We start from the raw sequence: 25,802 nt of genomic DNA, 5'->3' as shown, positions 1-25,802 counted from the left end.
TAACGCAATAGTATCCTTAAAGTTCCAATTTAATAAGTCAGACATGTTGGCACATCTGTGGAAATCCCAATTCTAAAGCTTCCTGGGATTCCACCCAGTTGGAAGTTCATGATCTTATCCCCACACCTATAAATCCATGGTCCAATCTTCTTCAGCCATGCTGGCATTTCCACCCATCTAGTTCCGGTCAGAGGTGCGGAGACAAAAGATGACCTGGGGCTTCTATAAAAGAATGAAAACAACACATTCCACCATTCTACTCCTTTCTATTCTCCACCCCAATTACTACACTAATGAAACAGCATAGTGAAATAATAGAAAGTGTGGCAGGCCAAAGATTCTAAAAGGAACATAACTACAGGCCTGGCAAAAAATTTCTTTAACAGTTGCCTAATGAAAACACCTTAGGGTGAGTTGTACTTATAAAGGAGAATATTTGTAGCTCAAGGTTGAAATGAGGGGCCCTAGGTGGTCTTTGAGCTTTTTTTTTTTAACAGACATTTCATTACCAATCTAGATTACATCATCAGTGCTAACAAGGGAGTGGTGTTTTCAAACTGATGATGTTACCTAGTTTGGTAATGAAATGTTTGCACGAAAACAGTCAAGCTCAAAGAGCACCAAGGACCCAACACCCCCCTCCCCCCCAGTTGTACTTCCCTCAGCAAGGAATTTCATAACTGGGGTGCTTTCCTTAAGCTGGCCCTGCTGTTATAGTATAGTCTTCATTGTCATTGTGCAAAATAAATACAGCAAAATTGGTTGTTATGAACCAAAATGGACTTTTGGGGGGTTCAAGCAGTTGATTTTAATGCTGGGATGTGGGGTTTAGATGGAATTGAGGGAAGCAATAGCAGCAATAGCAATAGCAGTAGACTTATATACCGCTTCATAGGCCTTTCAGGCCTCTCTAAGCGGTTTACAGAGAGTCAGCATATTGCCCCCAACAATCTGGGTCCTCATTTTACCCACCTCGGAAGGATGGAAGGCTGAGTCAACCCTGAGCCGGTGAGATTTGAACTGCTGACCTGCTGATCTAGCAGTAGCCTGCAGTGCTGCATTTAACCACTGCGCCACCTTTAAAGCAGTCTTTTTAAATGTTTAAATCAGGGCAGGTTAAATCGGGGCCCATAGGTCATAGGCAGAAATTTAATGCTCCATGACTGGCGTTTATCCTTCAAGACTGGTGTTGCCCTCTGCAGCTTAACTGGGGTCTACACTAGTTGCAGTTTCTAGACAGTTTCTAAATTTAGCTCTACATAGAATGTGCTGCACAAAGTTATTTAGACATTGACCACGGAGGCTTCCCAGTTCACTTAAAGGTGCCAGTAGTGTATCAGTCAAAGGTGGGCATGGCTCCTCTTTGTGACTGGTTGGCTGGGCTTGTAGCAATACTGTATTGGTAGTCCTTGGCTTATGATGGTCCTATTGCTATTGCTATCTGTATTTGGCTTGGGACCCTGGGGCTCTGGTGGCTATAAAGCCCTGTAAAGCAGTATATAAGTCTAAGTGCTATTGCTATTAATAACTGCAATGATTCACTTCACTGTGGCAAGAAAAGTCATACAATGGGACAAAATTCACTTAACTGTCTCGCGTACCAACAGAAATTTTGGGCTGAATTGTCGTAAGTCAAGGATTACCTGTACATCCTGTTCTTATCTCATCCAGAATAGGCCACTGTCCCAATTCCCAAGCCCGAGAACAACCTGTGCTCAATACATTTAATCGTTTCTGGATAGATTTTGAATTCCTTGGCTCTCATTCAGCCTGCAACTGTCTCCAGGCAATTGTCAAGCACCTACACATTCCAGTAGGAAAGAGAGATAATGTAATCCACATACTGATGACACAGCAGTGCAGATCACTGGATCACCATGCTTGCTGACTTAATATAAACAGGAAAGAGAGAGAAAGGATAGAATTCTGTGGAATTCCACAAGACAAAAAAAACCCAGAAGTTGAACAGAAATCTCCCAGTAACCATGGCAGGTTTGCAGAGAGGAATGAAATGAACATCAGAAAAACAGAGCTGGAAGGGACCTTGGAGGTTTATGATGAATTGAGACAGTTCGGCGGTTCGAATCCCAGGCACCGCGTAACGCAGTGAGCTCCCGTTACTTGTCCCAGCTTCTACCAACCTAGCAGTTCGAAAGCACGTAAAAAATGCAAGTAGAAAAATAGGGACCACCTTTGGTGGGAAGGTAACAGTGTTCCGTGCGTCTTCAGTGTTTAGTCATGCCGGCCACATGACCACGGAGACGTCTTCGGACAGCGCTGGCTCTTCGGCTTTGAAACGGAGATGAGCACCGCCCCCTAGAATCGGGAACGACTAGCACATATGAGCGAGGAGAACCTTTACCTAGTATGATTTACCTTGATCGTTTATTTAGTATCCTATGACTATCACAAAGTGTTATATCTTATGATTCTTGATGAATGTATTTTTTTTATGTACACTGAGAGCTTATGCACCGAACACAAATTCCTTGTGTGTCCAATCACATTCGGCCAGTAAAGAATTCTTATTCTTATTTCCTGGACTCGATGCAGTGATGGGTCTTTCTTAAATTAGTATTGTATCAACATGGAGCATACCTTGACTTTTTGGTTGGTTTGTTTGGATTTCACCATTAAGTGACTGGTTGTGGGAGGCCAGTTTACACCTTTGCCATGATCTGCTGAAGTTTGATCATACAACAGGTGCCTCCCTCTCTGTGCGGGTGGGTAACCCATTAAGATAGTCCACCCAGAGATTTAGGTAATCTGATGGGATTCTTAAACGCCATGGGAAAGTTTTCAGATAAGGTTGCAGTCTTGGCGACCTGTGGAATAAAGCAAGAAAATGGGCCATTAAGGTGCTTTTCTGAGGAATGTTTTGCATTCGCATTCTTAGCGTGCGAGTGATGTAAGAGTTAGCCAGAAAACACTGGACCTGCTTCAGAATGTATAATCATTTCCCTGTCTTTAAGAAAATATTTCTCCCGAGGCGCACACATTCATCTTCTTAGTCTAGGTTCTTTTTTTTTTGGCTATTAATGTATAATCTACAATTGTTCACCCCGTTTTCATTGTGAAACAGAAATCCCTTGCCTTTAATTTATAATTTTCAGATCAGTATACCTTGCTTTAGCATACCGTCTGTCTTATTTCAATCAAATCATTTAGGATCTCTTCCAAGTACAATGCATCGTTGAAAAATTGTATAATTCAAGCCCTTAACACGATTGTGCACTTTCTTTAAACCAACGGGGATAAAATAAACTTTATTTGCTCACATCCGTAAGCTTCTCAGTGAGCCAGGTGCAACATTTGGATTGAAAAGGCCTCACGCCCTCACTTCTCTGAGCCAGATTTAGAGCCCCTGTTCATTTCCTCAAGACCAACAAGATCAAATCCAGCCCGGGTAACCAAACCAGGGCACGCATCACTCAACTCCATAGGACCTGCCTCAAGGCCAGAGTCTCAATCGGGAAGGAATCTGAGTGACTTTATCCATGAGATGTCTAACATATTTCTCACCATTTCACTGGCTCCCAATTTGCTTCCAGGCACAATTCAAGGTGCTGGCTGTTCAATATAAAGCCCTAGAGGAGAATATTTGTAGCTCAGGGTTGAACTGTGAGGCCCCTTGATGGTCTTTGAGCTTGCTGGTTTTCTTGCAGACGTTTCATTGCCCAACTAAGTAATATCACCAGTGCTATAGGGAGTGCTATATTTATTTTATATAAGTAGAGAGCAAACCCCACTCCCTTCTAGCACTGATGAGGTTACCTAGTCTCCTCGTGATTGGCCCAAAGTCACCATCTGGCTTTCATGGCGAAGACGGAATTAGAACTCATCATTGGAACTCACAATTCTAGGCTGCATAAACAGAGTGATAGAAGAAGATCCTGTGCAGTGTTAATACCACTTTCTAAGGCCTTGGTAAGGCCACACTTGGAATACTGCATCCAGTTTTGGTCGCCATGATGTAAAAAAGATGCTGAGACTCTAGAAAGAGTTCAGAGAAGAGCAACAAAGAGGATTAGGGGACTGGAGGCTAAAACATATGAAGAACGGTTGCAGGAACTGAGTTTGTCCAGTTTAATGAAAAGAAGGACTAGGGGAGACATGATAGCAGCGTTCCAATATCTCAGGGGCTGCCACAAAGAAGAGGGCCTGAGCAAAGCACCTGAGGGTAGAACAAGAAGCAATGAGTGGAAACTAATCAAGGAGAGAAGCAACCTAGAACTAAGGAGAAATTTCCTGACAGTGAGAACAAACAAAGTGGAACAACTTACCTCCAGAAGTTGTGAATTTTCCAACACTGGAAGTTTTTAAGAAGATGTTGGATAGCCATTTATCTGAAGTGGTGCAGGGTTTCCTGCCTGAGCAGAGGATTGGACTAGAAGACCTCCAAGGTCCCTTCCAACTCTGTTATTCTATATTCTATTTCCTGGTGATTGGCCTGGAGTTATCCAGCCAGATTTCATGACTGAAGTGGGACTAGAACTCACCTTCTCCTGGTGATTAGCCCAGAGTCACCCAGCCAGCTTTGATGGCTAAGGTGGGACTTGAACTCTCCATGTCTCCTGTTTTCTAGCTTGGTGCTTTAACCACTAGACCCAACTGGCTCTTCATACTAAGCCTTTGTTAGCCAGAGTACCATTAATGGGATGAGGAATGGCCACATAAAACAAAATAAGTAAAACGATAATGTTTTTTTTTTGTTGAGAATCTTGAATATTGCTATTGGAATTTACATTAACAGCCAGATGACAGTAAATGGGGCTCGGTCTATTTTTAAAATGATTTTGAACATATTTTTGACCAGTTCTTCTGTGTTCAGGTAAAAAAAAATGTGTTCAGCAACTTTTCCACTATATCTGTGTGAAGTGTTCTAACTAGTGAAATGTATCTTTCCTAACATTGGTTAATATACTTTCAGAGACCATCCTTTTATTATTAGGTTCTCCTTCATTTATGGGGAAAAAAATGAACTCTGACTTCAGAGCATCCTGTAGTGTTGACTTCAGTACATTGTTCTTGTTTTTATTTTATTTTAAATTACCATGTGGTATACCAGAATATTGTTTCCATTCTTGATATATTTTAATGACTTTCTGTGTCAGATGTTCAGAAGGATTAATTTCTAGCTGTTGTTATGGAACATGATTCTTATATAACATACTGTTTTAGTACACATACATTTTAATGAGGGACAATAAGTCCTTGTCCTGAAATTGCCAGTAATCAGTAGCTCTTTATTGAAGTTCAGTTTTCCTTCTAATACAAATAGGACATTCAGTTATTAATTCCTGAGAACCTTTTGTATTAGTTTCGGATCTTGTCAGAGTTAAGCGATTATCGATAATATTAAACCATAATTTAGAGTTAAAAACTAGTAGACACTAGTCTTCTTATCCTATTCTTTCCTTGCCTAATGTTAAAAAATGGTTCAATCTCTTTTTTTTGTCTGAAATTTAGAAAGTTGCATAAATAATGATTTGTTGCTCACAAATTATAGTTGCATTTGCAGATAAACTCAGACTGATTTAAAAACAATCCGAATGTTCATGAAAAGGTTAAATAGAGTGAGTCACGTTTAAAATTTTTGGGCCCAGGGGAAGTGACATCTCTAATAGATGGGACAAATTATCCTAAGTAGTCCTTGACTTCCCAATATTCATTTAGTGACCGTTTAAAATCACAGTGTCGCTGAAAAAAAACATCCTTACGGCAAGTCCTTGCACTTGCAACTGGTCCTACCACTTATGACCATTACAGCATCCTGATAGTCACGTGATCCCAATTTGGGCATTTACAGCATGTATAGCTAATCCACAACTTAACAACAGTTCATTTAGTGATTGGTTTGAAGTTACAACGGGCTAAAAAAAAGTGACTTAACGGCCATTTTTCACACTTGCAACCTCCCAATGGTCACATGATCAAAAATCAGAGGCTTGGCAACTGACTCCTATTTATGATGGTTGGAGTGTTCTGAAGTCACGTGATCACCATTTGCGACCTTCTGATAAGCAGAGTCAAGAGGGAAGCCCGATTCCCTTAACAACCATGTTCCTAACAATTTCAGTGGTTCACTTAACAACCGTAGCAGGAAAGTTAGTAAAATAAGGCAAAACTCACTTTAACAACTGTCTCAATTAGCAACATAAAGTTTGGGCTCGTTTTTGTTGTAAGTCAGGGACTACCTGTCCCAACCTTTGCAGGTCTCTAATTCTCTTAAACGGCTTGTGAAAAGTGGCGATGGGACCTACATTATTATCAAACTCTGTTCAATTTTCGAGGCGATGACGTTAGTCAAAGAGAGAACTGGCTCTACACCCAGTATCTTTTGCAATCGCGTAATTATACTGACATTTTTATCCTGTCCTCTTTTGCAGCCTTAGTAATGTTACTCCTTTGTATAAATATTCTAAAAGGGAACGTTCACTCTTAAGCCTCTCTCCGGTGCTCAACTTTAGCTGCTGAAAGCCATTTTAATAAGAATTGTGTGCAGCCCTTCGGGGAAAATACCATTTGGCATGCCTCCAAAAATAGATATTTCGGTGAGACAGTCCCGAGGAAGTTTTCATTGGAGAGAACCATCATGATTCCATCAGCAGTCTTTGGATATACGATCCGAGGTTAAGGATTGCTGCTCTAATGTGAGATATTTTTTTCTTTTCTTCTGTCGTTCTAACCTCTAGTTATTCTGAGTCCATTTGGATTAAATGGTACACTCACGGGGCAGTCGTTCAAGCTGTCGGACTCCGCTACGAAGAAGCTGATTGGCGAATGGAAGCAGTTCTATCCAATCACATCCAACCTGAAAGAGGGACTGGAAGAAAAGCAGGAGGAGATGGATTGGGAAGATGACTCTCTAGCTGCTGTGGAGGTCCTTGTTGGTATGGCCTTTTAAAAATGTTTCACCCAAAATGAATGTGTATTTGAATACCGTGTTTCCCCGAAAATACAACCTACCCCGAAAGCAAGTCCTAGCTTGATTTTTTACACTTCTTCCCAAAATAAGCCATGCCCACCAAAATAAGCCCTAATTAAGACCCCTCCCCACTCCAGGGTGCACGGGTAAAATTTAAGCTAGGGCGCGGATGGGTTGTGTGTGGAGTTGCCCTACTACTTACCTTTGGAGAGTTGCAGCCAGGCCTCTCAAACCCCAACACCTGCCTTGCCGACCCATTTCTTCTGCAGCCAGCAAGGCTTTCCTAAAGGCCTCTGCAGTCGATAACAGAGCCCTGGATCGATCTGGAGCTCTGTTATCGGCTACAGAGGCCTTCAGGAAAGCCTTGCTGGCCTCAGACGAAGTTGCTGAAGGCCTCCTACAGCGAAGAGGAGATCGGGGACGATGCGCGCAAGTGAGTTGAGTCGGTGGATGATGACATTCCCCCCCCCCCCCCAATAAAAAAGACTTGGTGTCTTTTTTGGCAGCAAAAAAAAAAAAGACAGGGTCTTATTTTCAGGGAAACATGATAGTATCCTATAGTCCTAAACTTACAACAGTTCTTTAGTGACTGTTTGACGTTACAACGGAACTGAAGAATTACTTTATAACCTTTTTTCGCAATTACAACTGCTTGTAGCATCCCGATGATCATGTGATCAAAATCCAGGGGCTTGGCAACTGACTCATATTTATGACGGTTGCAGTGTCCTGAGGTCACACAATCCCCGAGTGCGGCCTTCCGACAAGCAAAGTCAGTGCAGAAGGCAGATTCACTCCCCCACCTTGTTACTAACTTAACAACTGCAGGTTGATTTACTTAACAACTGTGGCTACAAAGGTCGTTAAATGGGGCAAAACCCACTCCACAAATGTCTCACTTAGCAAGGGAAAGTTTGGGCTCAATTGTGGTTGTAGGTTGAGGACTTAACCTGTAGTTATAAATCAATGAACATCATTTCAGGATGGTTTATAGAAGCGTCAAATGCCCTTCCACGGGTTAGCAAATTATCGTAGTCTGTGTTTGCGAAAGTTAACGATGCTTAAGGTCAATGGGGATTTTTGCAGCAATTAAGTTGGTTAAGAAGCAAGGGTGTTGATTCAGAAATATGCTTCTCAGTACATGTAATCCTCTGCCTACGACTGCAATGGAGCTTTCCCATAATGGGTGTTAAGTGATGACAGCTATAAAGCCGATTATAATCAAACGACTGGATCCAATTTTAAGGCTTTTTTTGTGGCCTTCGTTAGATGAATGCAGTGATCGTAAAGTGAACCGCCTCAGTCTTAAAGTGAATCCATTGTTTCCCATGTGGCGCTTTTGCTGAAAACTGGAAGAAAATGCCAACCATGGGGCACCGGGGGCCGTTGCTACTGCCATCAGAATTTTGGAACCGGGTTTTGGGGGTCTATTCTAACTATAAATGGTCGCTAAGTGGCCAGTCATAAGTCAAGGATTACCTGTAACTTCAACAGAGGAGTTACAGAGGTCTATCCAGAAAAGCACACTAGTTTTCCATTTAAAAAAATATCAATTACATATTCCTGTATTCTGAAGCAGAAACCTTCTTGTAAATAGCTGTTGGGAGACTCGCAATCCATCATGGCAGCCTTGTTGTGAGGACACACAACATGCTGTTACCTACCTACCTCTTCTCGGGAGCTATCTTAGTTAAGAATTGTGTCATAAACACACTGATTTAAGAGCTGTTAATTGCCTACTGAAAATAGCAGTTATTTTGTCCCTGCCTGCTTACTTGCATGGATATATAATTCATGAAAGCTTGTGCAATAATAAATTAATTACACACCACATTACTCTTTGTTGTATAAATAAATCCCTGGGCTCTGAGATTATATTATGTTTTTAATTTTAACTGGAATTAGAATTGCTTTAAAGGTAGTATTAGGAGAACTTAAAGGCTTTGCCAGGAAAGAGCACAATAAGAATGAGGCGCAAACTGTAAAATAGAAAGCAATATAATAGATTTGTGCAAATTAAGGTAGGTCTAAAATAGCCATTCAGACAAGTCGTTTAGGAAGGGAACTGGATGTTGGTTGAGTCTAGTTATGTAATGTAAAACAAACTGTTCACACAGACCAGTGATGGCGAACCTTTTAGGCACAAGGTGCCCAAACCAGAAAACACACGCATGCATGCACCAGAAACCCGACTACCAGCTGGCCATTGCTCATGTGTGCCTCACTTCTGGCATGCATGCCACCGGTTCGGCATCATGGATATAGACGATTCAAAATTTTGTTTGCTAATATAAATATAGGAAGAAGGATCAACTCTAAAAGACGATCAGTATTTTAATTTCATTTTTACAGTTAAACATCATTATTTAATCCTAATTTTGGCTATTTGATTTCACCATTAGGACAATAAAAAATTGTTTTGTTCATTGGCACTTTCAGAAAAAACACATTGTTGGAAATTTAAGACCGCAAGACTTATTAAAATTTAGATATACAGGTATGTCTTGCGTTACCACCTCAGTTGAGGCCAAACTTTCCATTGGTAAGCAAGGCAGTGATTAAGTGAGTTCTATTCAATTTAACAACACACACACACCCCGCCCCCGGTGATGACATTGTGGTCCCACTCAGGAGTCCACGGACCACAAGTTGAGAACCACTGGTATGTAGCATATTGCTTTGCAGTATATTTGTTTACAGTCTGAATAAACAAAACCATATTTAGCACATACAGGTAAGCCTCAACTTACAACTACTCATTTAGGGAACGTTTGAAGTTACAATCTAAAAAAAGGGAGTTGTGACCATTTTTCACATTTACGACCATTGCTGCATCCCCACGGTCACATGATCAAAATTCAGACGCTTGGCAACTGGCATGTATTTACGACGGTTGCAGTTTCCCGGGGTCACGCGATCTCCTTTTGTGATCTTCCGACAAGCAAAGTCAAAAGGGGAGGGGGGAATCTAGATTCACTTAATAACCGTGTTACTAACTTAACCACTACAGCGATTCACTTAAGAACAGTTGTGGCAAAAAAGGTGGTAACTTTCCTATTCGGCAACAGAAATCTTCCATTCAATTGTTGGTTGTAAGTCAAGGACTTCCTGAATTAGGTTAAGGTAAAGATTCCCCTTGTACATACATACTAGTTGTTCACAACTCTAGGGGGCAGTGCTCATCTCTGTTTCAAAGCCGAAGAGCCAGCGCTGTCCAAAAACATCTCCGTCGTCATGTCGCCAGCATTACAAAACATCGAAGGTGCACGGAACGCTGTTCCCTTCCCACCAAAGCTGGTCCCTATTTTTCTACTTGCATTTTTTATGTGCTTTCTAACTGCTAGGTTGGTAGAAGCTGGGACAAGTAACAGGAGCTCACTCCGTTACGCGGTGCTAGGGATTCGAACCGCCAACCTACCTATGTTTCTGATCGACAAGCTCAGCGTCTTAGCTACTGAGCCGCCGCATCCCTTTTTGTATTAGGTTCGAAAGGTCCAAGTAGAAATAATTTTAAAAAACACCAAAAGCTTGGATTTTAGATTTTGACAGTCGTTTTGCCCCCCAATCTTGTTTCAATTTAGTTTCTGAAGGTTTCATTCCCAGACTAGGTAACGTCATCAGCTGGTCTCATCCTATTCTCCTTAGCTTATAAATGTCTTGTGTGGTCCGTTGGTCGTTTGGTTGGTGGTTGATTTGGAGCTCTATTTAAATTCTGAGCAGCTGATTTCTAAATAGAGTCAAACATTCACTCACTCTTTTAAGGTTCTTGGGAGTAGAACATTATCCAGGAGAAGTTGAACCCTTTATAGCTTTCTGAGTTTGCAGGGGGGGGGGGACATGATAGAAACAGGATGTAAGTAATTTAAGGAAGTCCTCGTTTAGCTTTGATTAACTATCAAGATGCACTTGTCTGAAGTCTTGCGTCGAATAATCTTCCCACTCTTTGGATGTCAGGAACAGTCGTCACCCACACCGGGCTTGCTTGGCACAATGCGACTTTTCAAAAAAAAAGATGACATTGAGATGGATTAAAATTTAAGTAGCTTGGCACAGGAGAGTGGCATTATTGTGGACCCAAACGTAGAGTAGGATTTATGGCCCAGATGTCAAAAAAAAAAAAGTTTTATAGCTTTGTTGGAGGAACAGAAAAAGGCAGATAAATTACATTGCGTCACTGACAAGGAGCATGCTTTTAGCCTAGCTGCTGCTCTGTGGGTAATCCAGACAGAGACAAAATGAGAGAGTTCCTCAAGGATTTCGATGTGGGAACAGAGGTAGTTTCAGGTTTCACAGCTGAAGAAAACCGTACACCATGCATTACTGAACTTAAATGGAGACGCCAGTAATTTTAATTTTCCAAACCGCTCCTGGGCTTTCTATGATTCTAAGGAAAGAAAAAAAATGTCTAAAGTCCCTTATCCCACAGTTAATAGTGCACATGGGTGCAATGTTGTTGTACATTTTTTGAAGTGGAAAGCAAGAAGCCAAAGCTGGGGGTGGGGTAGGGAGGATGCGATTTCACTGTGAGGACACTGTCCTTGTGCAGGTTCCTCTGTTGTCTGATTAGTCTAAAATGTATATTTGGTTCATGTGATCTAAGCCAAGTCTCACTGTGCTTTGGCTGAAACTAGGAGTGATATCTAGAGAATGAACACCCAATGTAATTTCCTGCAATTGCAGGGAAACACCCAGAATCTTGTAGTATGTCGCTTTAAATACAGCTTTAAAAAAAAAAAAAGTCCCTAACTTCCTCCCAAATCCCAGGAAACCCCTCACCCAAGTATATAACAAAATTGAGTACTGTATGTATTTATTTTCTGGATTCCCCCCATTCCCCCCCCCGCTGTGAACCGCTTAAGAGAGGGCTGTGAAGCACTGTGAAGCGGTCTATAAGTCTTAAGTGCTAGTGCTATTATAATTTTAGAATTGTAAGCTGCCCAGAATCATCACAGCCGCCCTGAGTCTCTTTGAGAGTGGGCGGCATACAAATTAATAAAATTAATAAAATAAATAATAAATTTGGTTGGGATGGGCATCTATAGAAATTTAGACAGACAGACCCACACCCACCACACAAACAATGGATGGATGGATGGAATATTTTCCTACCATTTTTAGATGTCAACCAGGAGGGTCTTCATTCATGGCTTGGGAGATATTTATACAGCCATATTGGTTGTGTTTATGTTATACTAATGCTGATAGTTTTTGATTTATGGCCACAAATTGAGCCCCACAGTTCTGTTGCTAAGCAAGACAGCTGTTAAGTGAGTTTTGCCCTGTTTTATGACTTTTCTTGCCACAGTTGTTAAGTGAATCACTGCTGTTGTTGTAGCTAGTCACTGCAGTTGTTAAGTTAGAAACACGATTGTTTAATGTATCTGCCTTCCCTCCCCCCTTGCTTGTGACAAAGTTTGGTTTGGTTTGGTTTTATTTTATTGGACTTATATGCCCCCCTTCTCCCAAAGGACTCAGGGCTGCCTACAACATAAAAACACATATGACAAAAAGTTAAAAAAGATTAAATAGGAAATCCAATAACCTTCAATTGACCATTTAAATCAAATTTAGGATTAAATTAAAATTAACAATTTAAATTAATAGTTTAATTTATTCTATTCAGGCCAGGCCGGAAAGTCACAAAAGATGATCAGTGACCCCGTGACACTGCAGCCATCATAAATACATGCCAGTTGCCAAGTGCCTCATGTGATCATGGGGAATGCCACAGCAGTCATAAGTGTGAAAAACAGCAATAACTCACTTTTTAAGTGCCCTTGTAACTTTGAGCAGTCAGTAAATGAATGATGGCAAGTTGAGGGCTACTGATATTGTTTTGTGTTTTTTTTAAAATAAGCTACAATGGCTGGACTCGCACACTGCCCTTAGCCACGAGAAGTTTCCTAATAGTTGAGTTTCATTGGTGAAGCCCACAACTCTCAGCGGGGATTTAAAGAGGGAGTGAAAATACTTGATCCATCTGGCATTGGAGGAGAAATAACTGCAAACCTATTACTGTAAAACCGTGATGGTGAACCTATGGCAAGCATGCCCAAAGTGGCACCTGGAGCCATGTTGCCTGGTGCGTGCGATGTTGCTCGTTCCTCTTCCGGGTTTCTGTTGCGCATACACGTGCAATGATCAGCTGGCCTTCGTGTGTGGGGCAGTGCCAGAAACTGGAAGAGCTGGTCTTCGTTTTTGGGTGTGAGCATGCGCGCGAGCCAGCTGAACATTACGTGTGCGTGCCAGTAACCGGAAGACTAGCTGGCATGCGCCGGAAATCGGAAGTTCATTTTCCGGCACGCGCATGCCCCCTGGGTTGCAGCCTTGATGAACACCCGCGCGCACATGCACTCGGTGTCGAAAAGGTTCGCATACACTGCTATATACTATATTTTTCGGAGTATAAGACACACCTTTTCCCTCCCTAAAGGAGGGTGAAAATTTGGGGGCATCTTATACACTGAATGTAGTCCCACCCACCCACCAGCCGCAACCCTTTGGCCTCTGCCTCCCAGCAATTTACCTCTTTGCAGCAAACTGGAGCTTCCGGAGGCTTCAATAAGCTATAGGAATCCCTGCAGCCTGAAACAGCTGATGATCGGGAGAAATTGAAAGGGAAACTTGCAGTTTGCTCCACCAGGCAAATTGCTGGGAGGCAGATTTTTTTTTTTCTTGTGCTAATCAGGCTGTTTGCTGCAAGGAGGTAAGTCAACAACTACAAATGCCTATAGAATGTTCAGATTATTAGACTTATTTTTTTAAAGACTGCTTTATTATTGTTCTAGACAGCTTAACAAAATGAAGAAGCTTTTTAAAATAAATGCTTGATCTGAAGAGGCCCCATGCTATTGTTTTAAAAAGTGCTATTCTTTTAAATAGCGGAGAATAACTATACTTCCAGAAAGCACATCGATTTTAACAGCATCTGTACAAGTATAGTTTGAAATGTAACACTACAAACAGTGTATATTGTCTGTGCTGTTTGTTGCAAGGAGGCAAATTGCTGGGAGGCAGAGGCAGATATTTTTCCCTTGTTTTCCTCCCCAAAAGCTAGGCGCGTCTTATACTTCGGAGCGTCTTTTACTCTGAAAAATGCGGTAATGTCTGCTAGTGTATCTGTAACTCAATTGGATTGTGAAATAAATCACTGTTTTCTTTTTCCCTCCCACTCTGAAGCTGGTGTGCGAATGGTCTACCCAGCCTGCTTCGTTCTGGTTCCTCAGACAGACATTCCTGTTCCTAGCACTGCTGGTGCAAGCAACTGTTTGGGTGTCCATCAAGTGCCTGTTTCCACGAGAGATCCAGCTATTTCCTCAGTTACTCTCACGCCACCGACCTCCCCAGAAGAAGTTCAGACAGGTAGAGTAAAAACAATTATTGACCTATCAAAATGGACCGCTCTTAAAATTTGTCTTTTGAATCTCCAGAGTAGAGTTTTATCCTGATGCTTAGAGTGCATGTTGCGACCGGTAATATCTAGTAAAGCTGCCACAGTGAAGTATAATACATTCAACATATATGCTTTGTGTTGTAAAAAAGCAACAAAGATCATTAGGGGACTGGAGGCTAAAACATATAAAGCGGCGGCCTCCCAATCTTTTGGGCACCAGGGAACTGGTTCGGTGGAGAAAGATCTTTCCGTGGACTGGAGGGAGCGTGGTGTCGCAGGCTGCCTGGATCCTGCAGATGGGACTTCGCTTGTTTGCGTGGCCCTGTTTCTGGCATGCCACGGACTGGTGCTGATCCACAGACCGGGATTTGGGGACTCTTGATATAAAGAATGGTTGCGGGAATTGGGTATTGTCTAGTTTAATAAAAAGAGGGACTAGGAGTGACATGATAGCAAACTTCCAGTACTTGAGGGAAGTACAGAGAAGAGGGGGGGGGGTGTCAACCTATTCTCCAAAGCACCTGAGGACAAGAAGCAATGGATGGAAACTAAATCAAGGAGAGAAGCAACCTAGGACTAAGAAGAAATTTCCGGGCAGTTAACACAATTAAACAGTGGAGCAGTTGCCTCCAGAAGTTATGAATGCTCCAACACTGGAAGTTTTTAAGAAGAGATTGGATAGCCATTAGTCTGAAATGGTATAGGGCTTCCTACCTGAGCAGGGGGTTGGACTAGAAGACCTCCAAGGTCCCTTCCAACTCTGTTGTTCTCTTCTGTTCTGTTCTAATTTTATTAAGATACAGGTAGTCCTGGACTTACAACGGTTCATTTAAGGATCATTCAAAGTTATAACAGCACTGACAAAAGTGACTTTTGATCATTTTCCATCCCCTGAGTCACATGATAAAAAATTCAAGAGCTTGGCTCAGTGGAACAATTTGCCTCCAGAAGTAGTGAATGCTCCAACACTGGAAGTTTTTAAGACGAGATTGGACAACCACTTGTCTGAAGTGGTGTAGGGTTTCCTGCCAAAGCAGGGGGTTGGACTAGAAGACCTCCAAGGTCCCTCTATTCTATTCTATTGGCAACCGACTCATATTTATGACGGCTGCAGTGTCCTGTGATCATGTAATAACCTATTGTGACCTTCGGACTTGCAAAGTCAGTCTGGAAGCCAGTTTCACTTAGCAACCCATAGCAACAGCACTTAGACTTATATACTGTTTTACAGTGCTTTACAGCCCTCTCTAAGCGGTTTACAAAGTGAGCATATTGCCCCCAACAGTTTTGGGGTCCTCATTTTACTCACCTCGGAAGGATGGAAGGCTGAGGCAACCTTGAGCCTGGTGAGATTCGAACTGCCAAATTGCAGGCAGCCATCAGTCAGCAGAAAGTAGCCTGCGGTACTGCAACTCTAATCAGTGCACCAGTGTGGATCATGCCACTAACTGAACAACTGCAGAGATTCACTTAACAACTGTGGCAAGATAGTTTGCAAAATGGGGCAAGACTCACTTAACAAATGTCTTGCTTAGCAACAGAAAAGGTTGGGCCCAGTTGTGATCGTAAGTCGAGAACTACCTGTAAACCCAATCAAGTTATTTTTTCCTTGTGGATGCTTTTGTGTACTTATTGTCAACAAAGGACTAAGTTTTTGATGCGGGTGGGGTGGGGTGCGTACTTCATAAAACTTTGAGGCTTCTGCTTAAGCTTGCATTCACGCAATGTCCTAAAATGCTGTGGTTGTTAGCTTTGGCTTGCTTTCTAAATGCATAAATCGCTATGTCTCACTGACCAGAGCTGTATAGATTTTCCTTTCTGGTTTAGCGGATTATACGGGGTAGATACAATATAATAATGAGATGTCTTCTGCTCTGGCTTCCTTTTTCAGTTGATGCTCGTTCAGCTCAGAAGTGGGTCAAGCTGTCTTCAGTTTCCGATGTGTTCAGTTGTGACAGCACTAATCACCACGGGGGGAGGATCCCTCGAAAGCTGGCCAATCAGGTGGTTGACAGAGTTTGGCAAGAATGCAATATGAACAGAGCACTGACCAAGTAGGTGGTTTTATTTTATTTTTGACATTTGGTAAGAACGTCAAAATGTAGCTCAGTGGATCCATATGGGATAGGAAGAAAATACCTCCGGCTTCTTTCTGCATTGTAGGTACGGATCTAAATTGAAATAATACCCACCAGCTCCCAAAAAGTTAGGAAACTCACATGGATTATCTAAAGCTTAATAATTGATTTGCTAGCTCAGGATTATTCCGCTATTCTTTTTCTAAGTTTGATCAGCCAAGTGCTTTGGGGAGCCTGACTGTAAGTCACGGAGATGCTAAAGTTCTTTGATAATTAAAACAGTGACACGGAAATTCCCAGTAAATACCTTGTGATATTAAGAGGCTAATAAATATCCATAATAATTATTGAATTAAATTTCCATGCTGCCAAATCATTCTGGCTCCTAGTGGATTATGACATTACATACAATGAAGAAAGATAATTACTATCAAACATTTGAAGTAAGCAAATACACTTATCCCACAAAAGACTATAAACCCAAAATTAGTTTTCAGGTGAAAACCAACAATACCAACTAGGACAGAATAATTGTAACCATAATGACATCCCAAAAGCTCTTCCTTAGCTTCTGGACGGCTGTTAACATGAAAGCCAGTCTGATTTCTAGAGGAAGGCCAACCCAAATCTTAGATGTCATAATAATAACAATAATAATAGCATGCCTTCCTCATTTCCCCCAAATGGGACACCGCTTTTCTCCCAGAATGATGTCCTTAGCTTAAGATAAAGATAAAGATTCCGCTCGCACATATGCACCCCTAGAGTTGTTTCCAACTCTAGGGGCAGTGCTCATCCCCGTTTCAAAGCCGAAGAGCCAGCGCTATCCAAAGACATCTCTGTGGTCATGTGGTCAACATGACTAAATGCCAAAGGTAACACTGTTACCTTCCCACCAAAGGTGGTTCCTACTTTTTCTACTTGCATTTTTGAATGCTTTCCAACAATTGTGGTTGGCAGAAGCTGGGACAAGTAACGGGAGCTCACTCCATTACGCAGCGCAGGGATTCAAACCACCGAACTGCCAATCTTTCTGATCAACCACTGAGCCACCACATCCCTAAGTCCCCGCATCCTTAGCTTAGACAGGACCATTTTCTTTGCGGTCCTTGGTGCTTTCTGAGCTTGGTTGGCCAGGATAATTAACAATCGGAAAATAACACCAGGATTAACACCAAACCAACAATCAAGCAGTAAACAACATCCCAATCAACGAACAACCAACTAAGACAAGCAATCAAACAAACATTAAACAACAGCCTAATCAAAGAACCACCTAAGGGCACTCCCACCAACACTGACAGGGCAAGCAAGAGAGCAAACCCCAGTCCCTCTTCTATTGCTGATGATGTAGCCTAGTTTGGTAATGAAACCAAAGAAAACAACCAAAGCTCAGAGAGCACCAAGGACCCCACAGTTCAACCCTGAACTACAAATACCCTCTTCCATCGACTGTCACAAGCATCACAAGCTAACTACAAGGTGCTTGTTTGCAATTATTTAATTTGATTATACATTGTGACTATTCCGAGGAATTGAAGTCTGACAATATTTTTGTTACTATTTACTTATATAGTTTACTTGTTAATTGTTCACAATAAAAAAACAGTGGTAAATGATATATACTTGGGTGATAATTTTTTTGTTATGGGCTCGTCAGGCAGAGGTCCCTCCACAAACACTTGGTTCTCGTGTTATCATAACACACCACACATGATAGCTTCTAAACGAATGGAGGTTAAGTCCTAGAATTCCTAGTTAGCAAACTGGAAATTTCAGTTCCAGTAGAGCTATAGAAGACCAGTAGTAGTTTAGTGCCTTTTAAAATATATTTTCCCATACTTAAAAATGTTTTTTTCCCCCCTTGAATGCAATGTAGAAGGAAGTATTCTGCTACATCAAATGGCTTATGTGAAGAGGAGACGATCGAGAAAATGGGATTTTGGGACTTCGTTGAAGCTGCACAGAGGGCCAATTGCACATGTTCCAGGTAGGAGAACCTGTTCTGACCGAGGCTTCCCAAAAGCACGAAGCCGACTCCTCGTCCCAATAAAACCTCTTTTATTTAGGTTAAAGGGAATTCCACTCCAGCAAAGTCCCGGCCAAGATTCTTTCAAGAGATTTCACAACCACAGACCTTTATCAGGCTTGGGGAGCTGCCAGGCCGATATATTCCAAACGTCACTCTGTAGCATCAATTACTTGGCCAGAAGTCAGGAACGGATCTTGACCCTAATGAATTGAACTAATTGTCTCCTGCAAACTCCATTCCCCTTTCGCTCCTCTTTTATTTCATATGGGAGGGGCCATTCACTGTCCACCCGTGGCTTTACTCACGAGTCGACCCTTGTTCCTTAGCTGTTTCCTTCTCTTGGAGGCGCTGCGCATGTGCACATCGGGAACAGGTTCCAGCTGTTCTTCTGCCCCACTGATCTTTGACTCCGAAGGCAGCTGATAACTGCCAGACGGCCCTGGCTCCCTCTCTGCCTCCAATGCAGAGCCTTCCCCAGACTCCAGGACTGGCCCACATTCCTCTCCAACCTCCTCACTGTCTGAGTCTGACGCCAACTCGGCTGGCCACAACCGAACATGATAGTTGAAAACAGGCAGAGACCTTTTAGGGTCCATTGTATGAAATAACGAAACAATAAGATAATGGCTTGCCAGCACAATCAATTTAAATGTGTCAATTTCTCAAAGTAAGATATGAGACAAACAGGTAACTGGTAGCTTATGACGACAATTGAGTCCAAATATTCCTTTACTAAGCAGGACAGTTGTGAAGGGAGTTTCGCTCCATTTTATGACCTACCTTGCCACAGTTGTTAAGCGAATCGTGGCAGTTGTTAAATGTATCACGCGATCCCTAACCCTCTTATTTTACTCATCTACTATATTGGGTGATTACCTCTAGTAAATTTAAACTCTCTTGAGTGCATATGTTAAATCTCCTTAACTACTATTTTTGGGCTTTATTGACTTCCTTCATTGATTCTTGTTTCTTTCCTCAATACAATACAATACAATACAATACAATACAATACAATACAATACAATACAATACAATACAATACAATACAATACAATACAATACAATACAATACAATAGCAGAGTTGGAAGGGACCTTGGAGGTCTTCTAGTCAAATCTCCTGCCTAGGTAGGAAACCCTATACTGTTTCAGACAAATGGCTATATAACATCTTCTTAAAGACTTCCAGTGTTGGGGCATTCACAACTTCTGGAGGCAAGTTGTTCCACCGATTCATTGTTCTCACTATCAGGAAATTTCTTCTTAGTTCTAAGTTGCTTCTCTCCTTGATTAGTTTCCACCCCTCAGGTGCTTTGGAGAACAGTTTGACTCCCTCTTCTTTGTGGCAACCTCTGAGATATTGGAAGACTGTTATCATGTCTCCCCTGGTCCTTCTTTTCATTCAACTAGACATACCCAGTTCCTGCAACCGTTCTTCATATGTTTTAGTCTCCAGTCCCCTAATCCTTTGTTGCTCTTCTCTGCACTCTTTCTAGAGTCTCCACATCTTTTCTACATCGTGGCGACCAAAACTGAATGCAAATATTCCAAGTGTGGCCTTACCAAGGCCTTATAAAGTGGTATTAACCCTTCACGTGATCTTGATTCTCTCCCTCTGTTTATGCAGCCTAGAACTGTGTTGGCTTTTTTGGCAGCTGCTGCACACGGCTGGCTCCTATTTAAATGGTTGTCCACTAGGACTCCAAGATCCCTCTCACAGTTACTACTATTGAGCAAGGTACCACTTATACTGTACCTGTGCATTTCGTTTTTGTTGCCTAAATGTAGAACCTTATTCTTACTAACCCCAGGGGTCAGCAAACCTAAACACTCAAAGAGCCATTTGGACCCGTTTCCCACTGAAAAGGAAACACCGGGAGCCACAAAGGTCCTAACCGGAAGCCCCCAGTTCAATTCTGGAGCTGACTGGAAGTTCAGTTCCCCCATCATAGAGTCTCCTCCTAGCGCGGCATCCTTTTTCCTCTACCTGTCATAACTGAAAGCCCTATCAATTGTGGAGACGACTGGAAAACCCTCCCCCCCCTTGCCATAGAGTCTTCTCCTGGCGCACTGAGCTTCTCTCCCCCCTCCCCCACCGGAAGCTCCTCTCGACATTGTGGCGCCGACCCGTGAGGGAGCCACAGCAGAGGGAGGAAAGACCTACATGCGGCTCCAGAGCCGCAGTTTGCTGACCCCTGTACTAACCCTATCAACTCAGAAGGAAAGAAGGAAGGAAGGGGGACAAGAACGAAAGCCGGGTATTCCAACAGCCTCCTCTCTTCCTGTTTTGTCTTGGTTGTAAATCTCTTTATGACGCAGGAGTGCAGCTGGGTAATTTTAAACCCTGGATTTTATACTCTTGACAAGGCCCCTAAGGGTGACCCTGCATCGCTTTGTTAAGAATATTTCTACTGAGAGGAATAAAATGAGCATCTGTAATTACGTACATTTCCAGCTGGCTGCCCTCTGACTATATTAGATATGTAAAGAAGAGGAAAGAGAGAGAGAGAGGGAGGGAGGGAGGGAGGGAGGGAGGGAGGGAGGGAGGGAGGGAGGGAGAGAGAGAGAAAGAAAGAGAGAAGGCTGTGGTGAGCAGAGCCAGTCCCAGTTGGCCCTGTCTTGTCCTCTTCTGTCACATATTGACGTCAGGTCTGTTTGCGGCTGCACCTGTCGTCTACCACTCTGACCGGGTTCAGGCAACCTGTGAAACCCGAAACCTGGGTTAACCAAACACAGTTGCTATGTTCACATTACATGCAATAGGCCAGGGATGGGAAACCTTTTCAGCACCAAGTGCCCAAAGCGGAACACTCCTGCATGCACATGCATGTGCGCATGCTGGGACACTGGAAAACCAAAGACCAGCCGGCTGAAGCTCATTGCCAGATTTTGGGCTGTTTTGGGGGCCGTTCTCAGGCCATTTTTCGGGCCATTTTCCGGTGCTCCAGTGCCCACGAAGAGCAGCTGGCAATGGCGCACCTGCCCACAGGGAAGGCTCTTCGTGCCACCTCTGGCATGCATGCCATAGGTTCACCATCACGGCAACAGGCCCTTCTCTCCCCAAATAAATGGATTCATGTGTGCAGCATTGCGCAAACCGAACTCTAGGTGCTCTTTCGTATTTTTTTGGGGGGGGGGAGGTGTCTTTCTTTACTGCAGGGCTGCCAGGTGGGAACAACCAGATCCACACACGCATGTAGAGTATAAATTAATTAAAGGTAGTCCTCAACTTACAAACACAATTGAGTTCTGCCCCATTCCATGACTTTTCTGGCCATTGAGGTTCAGTGAATCACAGCATTATGGTTCAGTTAGTAACATGTTGTAAAAGGAATCTGGCTTCCCCATTGACTTTGCTTGTGAGAAAGGCCACCAAAGGTGATCACGTGACCCCGGGACACTGCACAGCCGTCATAAATACGTGCCACTTCCTAAGCATCCAAATTTTGATCAAGTGACCACAGGGATGCTGCAAGAATCATGAAAAATGATCCTAAGCAATTTTTCAGTGCCTTTGTAATTTTGAATGGTCACTAAACGAATGGTTGTAAGTCGAGGAACTACCTGTACTTTATTTCTCTATGCCTATTTCACAGCAATCTTCTCAGACGGGCAGTTTGCCCCCCGGGGAAAAAACACTAGATAAAGTTCAAAGGTATTCAAGGGGTGTTGGACCTTGCCCTTTTGTGACTGACTATCGATTCCAGACTAATTCCCTACTTGACTCCTCCTCCCAAGTGGGACGATCTCTCTCTGAAGGGCCCTTCTCCTTGGCCTACTGTCTGGTCCTACCTGCCTTGTTGGGGACAACTTACTGTATTTTTCAGAGTATAATATGCACCTTCCCCCCCCCCCCCCCAGAGGGTGAAAATCTGGGTGCTTCTTATACATTGAATACAGCATTTTTGGCCTCCTGAAACCCTGCCCCCTTTGCAAAAATGGATGTATAGAGGGTTTGGGATGCCTGGGGGCTGGGGAGGGCAAAAATGAACCAAAAACAGGCCGTTTTTTTGCTCGTTTTTGCCCCTCCAGCCCCCAGGAGCACTCTACAAGCCTCCCAAAGCCTGTGCATGCCCCCCCTTTTTTTGCAAAAAACAAGCCAATTTTTGTGAAAAATCGCCCATTTGTTCCTCGTTTTTGCCCCCCAACTCCCATGAGCACTTTGCAGGCCCCTCAATCTCTCTGCATGCCCCGTTTTTCACAAAAAATGAGGTGTAAAGAGGGTTTGGGAGGCCTGCAGAGTAGAAAAACTTCTTTTTTTAAAAAAAATTACCTCTTCAAAATCTTGGTGCGTCTTATACTCCGGTGCGTCTTACCCTTAAAATCCATAAAATTGTGATTTGAAGTACATTTGCAAAGACCAGGCATTACAGATAACCGGTATCTATAACACCATTATATTTATGATCTGTTATAAATAAACATGTGCCTGGTCCAAATTATGATTCTTTCGCCCCATCTTCAGCTTCTCTATAAATAAGGTAATTAGCTGATATTGTCTCCTTATTAACAAAGAAATGGCCTCCACTCAACTTTGCAGGGCTGAAACACAAGTTCAAATTTGGGAACTCCACTGCAGGTAGTCCTCGGCGTAGAGCCACAATTGAGCCCAGAATTTATGTTACTAAGTGAGAAATCTGTTAAGTGAATTTTGCCCCCTTTTACAACCATTCCTGCCCCATTTGTTAAGTGAATCCCTGCAGCTGTTACATTAGTAAACACGGTTGTTAAACGAATCTGTCTTCCCCATTGATTTTGCTTATCGGAGGATCGCACATTGTCCGGGGACGCTGCCAGAGTCACAACTGTGAACTGAACGTAAAACACGTGACCACGGGGATGCTGCAACGGTCATAACTGTGAAAAATGGTCATAAGTTACTTTTTTTCCAGTGCCGTTGTAGCTTCGAATGGTCACTAAACAGTTGTAAGTCGAGGACTACCTGCCCGGTAGAACGTTACGGTTAGTACTGTGAAGAGCTGCAAATAGGGGGGAAAAGCACTAAATTCATTCTCTCTCCCTACTCATAGCTCTAATTAGCAGTGAAGCAAAACAGCCCTCCTGGCTCAGTGTTTATGCTTATGTATCCGTTGATTGATTTCCCTTTTGTGACCTGTTTATTTAACTCGTGGGATTTGGCAGCTGAAATGTGGATGACCTATATCTCCGTTATCTTTCTACCTCCCTTCAGGCACAAAAGTCTCAAACCGAGGCTCGCAGTTCAGCAGGGGCCGGTGCCTCCCGCCGGCCAGCAACCCCAGCCAGCGACCAAGCACAAGGCCAACGAGAAGCAAGAGAAAGGAGACAAACCCCAAAAACGTCCCTTAACCCCGTTTCACCATCGAGTGTCCATCAGCGACAAGGTTATCCTGGAGGCCGACTCCGCCAATCAGCGGCTGGTAATCCCCACCACCGACAGCCAAGTGAGGTTTTCAAACCTCAGAACTAACGAGGTCGCAAAGACACCTCAGATGCACCCCGCGGAAATTGCCAGTTCCCCGCAGCCACCGCCCCTCAGTCCCCACCCATGCGACGCGGCGGAGGAGGGGGCAACCAAAACGCCTTCCACGCCCCAGAGCCAACATTTCTATCAAATGTCGACTCCCGATCCTTTGGTTCCTTCAAAAGCCATGGAAGATAGGATAGAAGGGTTATCCCAGAATTTCCCAGCTACGTTTCCCGATGTCGTAGAGCCCACCATGTACGTCGGCGCCGCAGTGAACTTGGAGGAAGAAGACGCGGATTCCATGTGGAAGTATTACAAGGTTCCAAAGAAAAAAGACGTGGATTTTTTGCCGCCGCCTTTGCCGAGTGAAAAGTTTCGGGACGAGCCCATGGGATCTGCCGCGTCGGACAATGTACCTTCAGCTACAGAGTAAGCGCACCTGAAGTTTGACCTCGGAGTCCATATCCGTGATTTTTTCAAAACTTTTGCATGTCTAATTGATTCGCACAATGGTGTGTGCGAGTGTGTGTGTGCGTGCGTGCGTGTGCACTGGCTTGGCCTGCATTAATTTTAGAAATATTGACAATGGTACAGGCAGACCTTCACTTAACAATCATAATTGAGCTTGCAATTTTGGATGTCAGCTGTGGTGGTCATTAAGCAGGTCATGACATGACTGAGCCTTATTTTATGAGGTGTTTTTTTGTGGTGGTTGTTAAGTGAATGCCACGGTCATAAATAGCAATAGCACTTATATACTGCTTTACAGCACTCTCTGGGTGGTTTACAGCAGTGGTCTCCAACGTTGGTAACCTTAAGCCTGAAGGACTTCAATTCCCAGAATTCCCCAGCCAGCTTAGCTGGCTGGGGAATTCTGGGAGTTGAAGTCCTCCAGACTTAAGATTGCCATTGTTGGAGACCACTGGTTTACAGTGTCAAAACTCGATTGCAGAAAATATGACTTCAGCAACAGAGTGGTCAGTGCCTGGAATGCACTACCTGACTCTGTGGTTACATCTTCAAATCCCCATGACTTTAACCTTAAACTGTCTACTAATGACCTCACCCCATTCCTAAGAGGTCTGTAATGGGGCGTGCATAAGCGCACCAGCGTGCCTACCGTCCCTGTCCTACTGCCTCCATTTATTCGTACCCACTTACTGTGTTCATATTTATGTTTATATTTATACATGTTAGCTTTTACATGTTTGGCAAACTAAATAAATAAAATAAAATAAATAAAAATGAATATATTAACAGAATAACGGAGTTGGCAGCTGGACCTTGGAGGTCTTCTAGTCTAACCCCCTGCTCAGCCAGGAAACCCTATACCATTCCAGACAAATGGTTGTCTTACCTCTTCTTAAAAACTTCCAGTGTTGGAGCATTTACATCTTCTGGAGGCAAGTTGTTCCACTGATTCATCGTTCTCATTGTCAGGAAATTTCTCTTTAGTTCCAGGTTGCTTCTCTCCTTGATTAGTTTCCATCTGTTGCTTCTTGTCCTGCCTTCAACTGCTTTGGAGCAGCCCCTGAGATATTGCCCCCAACAATCTGGCTCCTCATTTTAGTGACCTCGGAAGAATGGAAGGCTGAGTCAACCTTGATCCTTCTCAGAATCGAACTCCAGACTCTGTGCAGAGTTATCCTGCCATGCTGCATTCTAACCACGGCACCATCAAGCACAGAAATGTTGAGCTCAGTTGTGGTCATAAGTCGAGGACTACCTGTAATACCTTCTGATTTTGTGTTATAACCCATCAATTCACCCCTCCCCCCCTCACAACCACTCTGCCTTTCTTGTTTCTGAAGGTGTAGAAATTTCTCTCTAACCTTAACCATATTCTGAGATTTTGTCTTTTTAGAATCCATGTAGTTTCGGTTAATTACTTTCTATCCTTCTTTGGCTATACTTCTCTTCTTCCATT

At 43.1% G+C, this 25,802-nt stretch overlaps 1 protein-coding gene across 3 annotated transcripts in view; it reads left to right on the top strand.

The window, feature by feature from the left end:
• MED13 (mediator complex subunit 13) overlaps window positions 1-25,802 on the top strand; it is a 158,563-nt gene that overhangs the window by 62,609 nt on the left and 70,152 nt on the right. For all 3 annotated transcript variants that reach the window (XM_087717103.1, XM_087717101.1, XM_087717100.1), the window contains exons 5-9: window positions 6,696-6,893; window positions 14,108-14,290; window positions 16,213-16,375; window positions 18,279-18,389; window positions 23,621-24,304. In XM_087717103.1, the coding sequence (XP_087573229.1) occupies window positions 6,696-6,893; window positions 14,108-14,290; window positions 16,213-16,375; window positions 18,279-18,389; window positions 23,621-24,304 (1,339 nt within the window). The remainder of the gene's footprint in view (window positions 1-6,695; window positions 6,894-14,107; window positions 14,291-16,212; window positions 16,376-18,278; window positions 18,390-23,620; window positions 24,305-25,802) is intronic.

This window comes from Thamnophis sirtalis, unplaced genomic scaffold, assembly GCF_051295495.1.
Source record: "Thamnophis sirtalis isolate CommonGarterSnake01/CBP01778 unplaced genomic scaffold, rThaSir2_p1.2 scaffold_6, whole genome shotgun sequence".
In the NCBI taxonomy this organism is placed as follows: Eukaryota; Metazoa; Chordata; class Lepidosauria; order Squamata; family Natricidae; genus Thamnophis; species Thamnophis sirtalis.
This window is presented reverse-complemented; position numbering and strand designations above follow the sequence as displayed.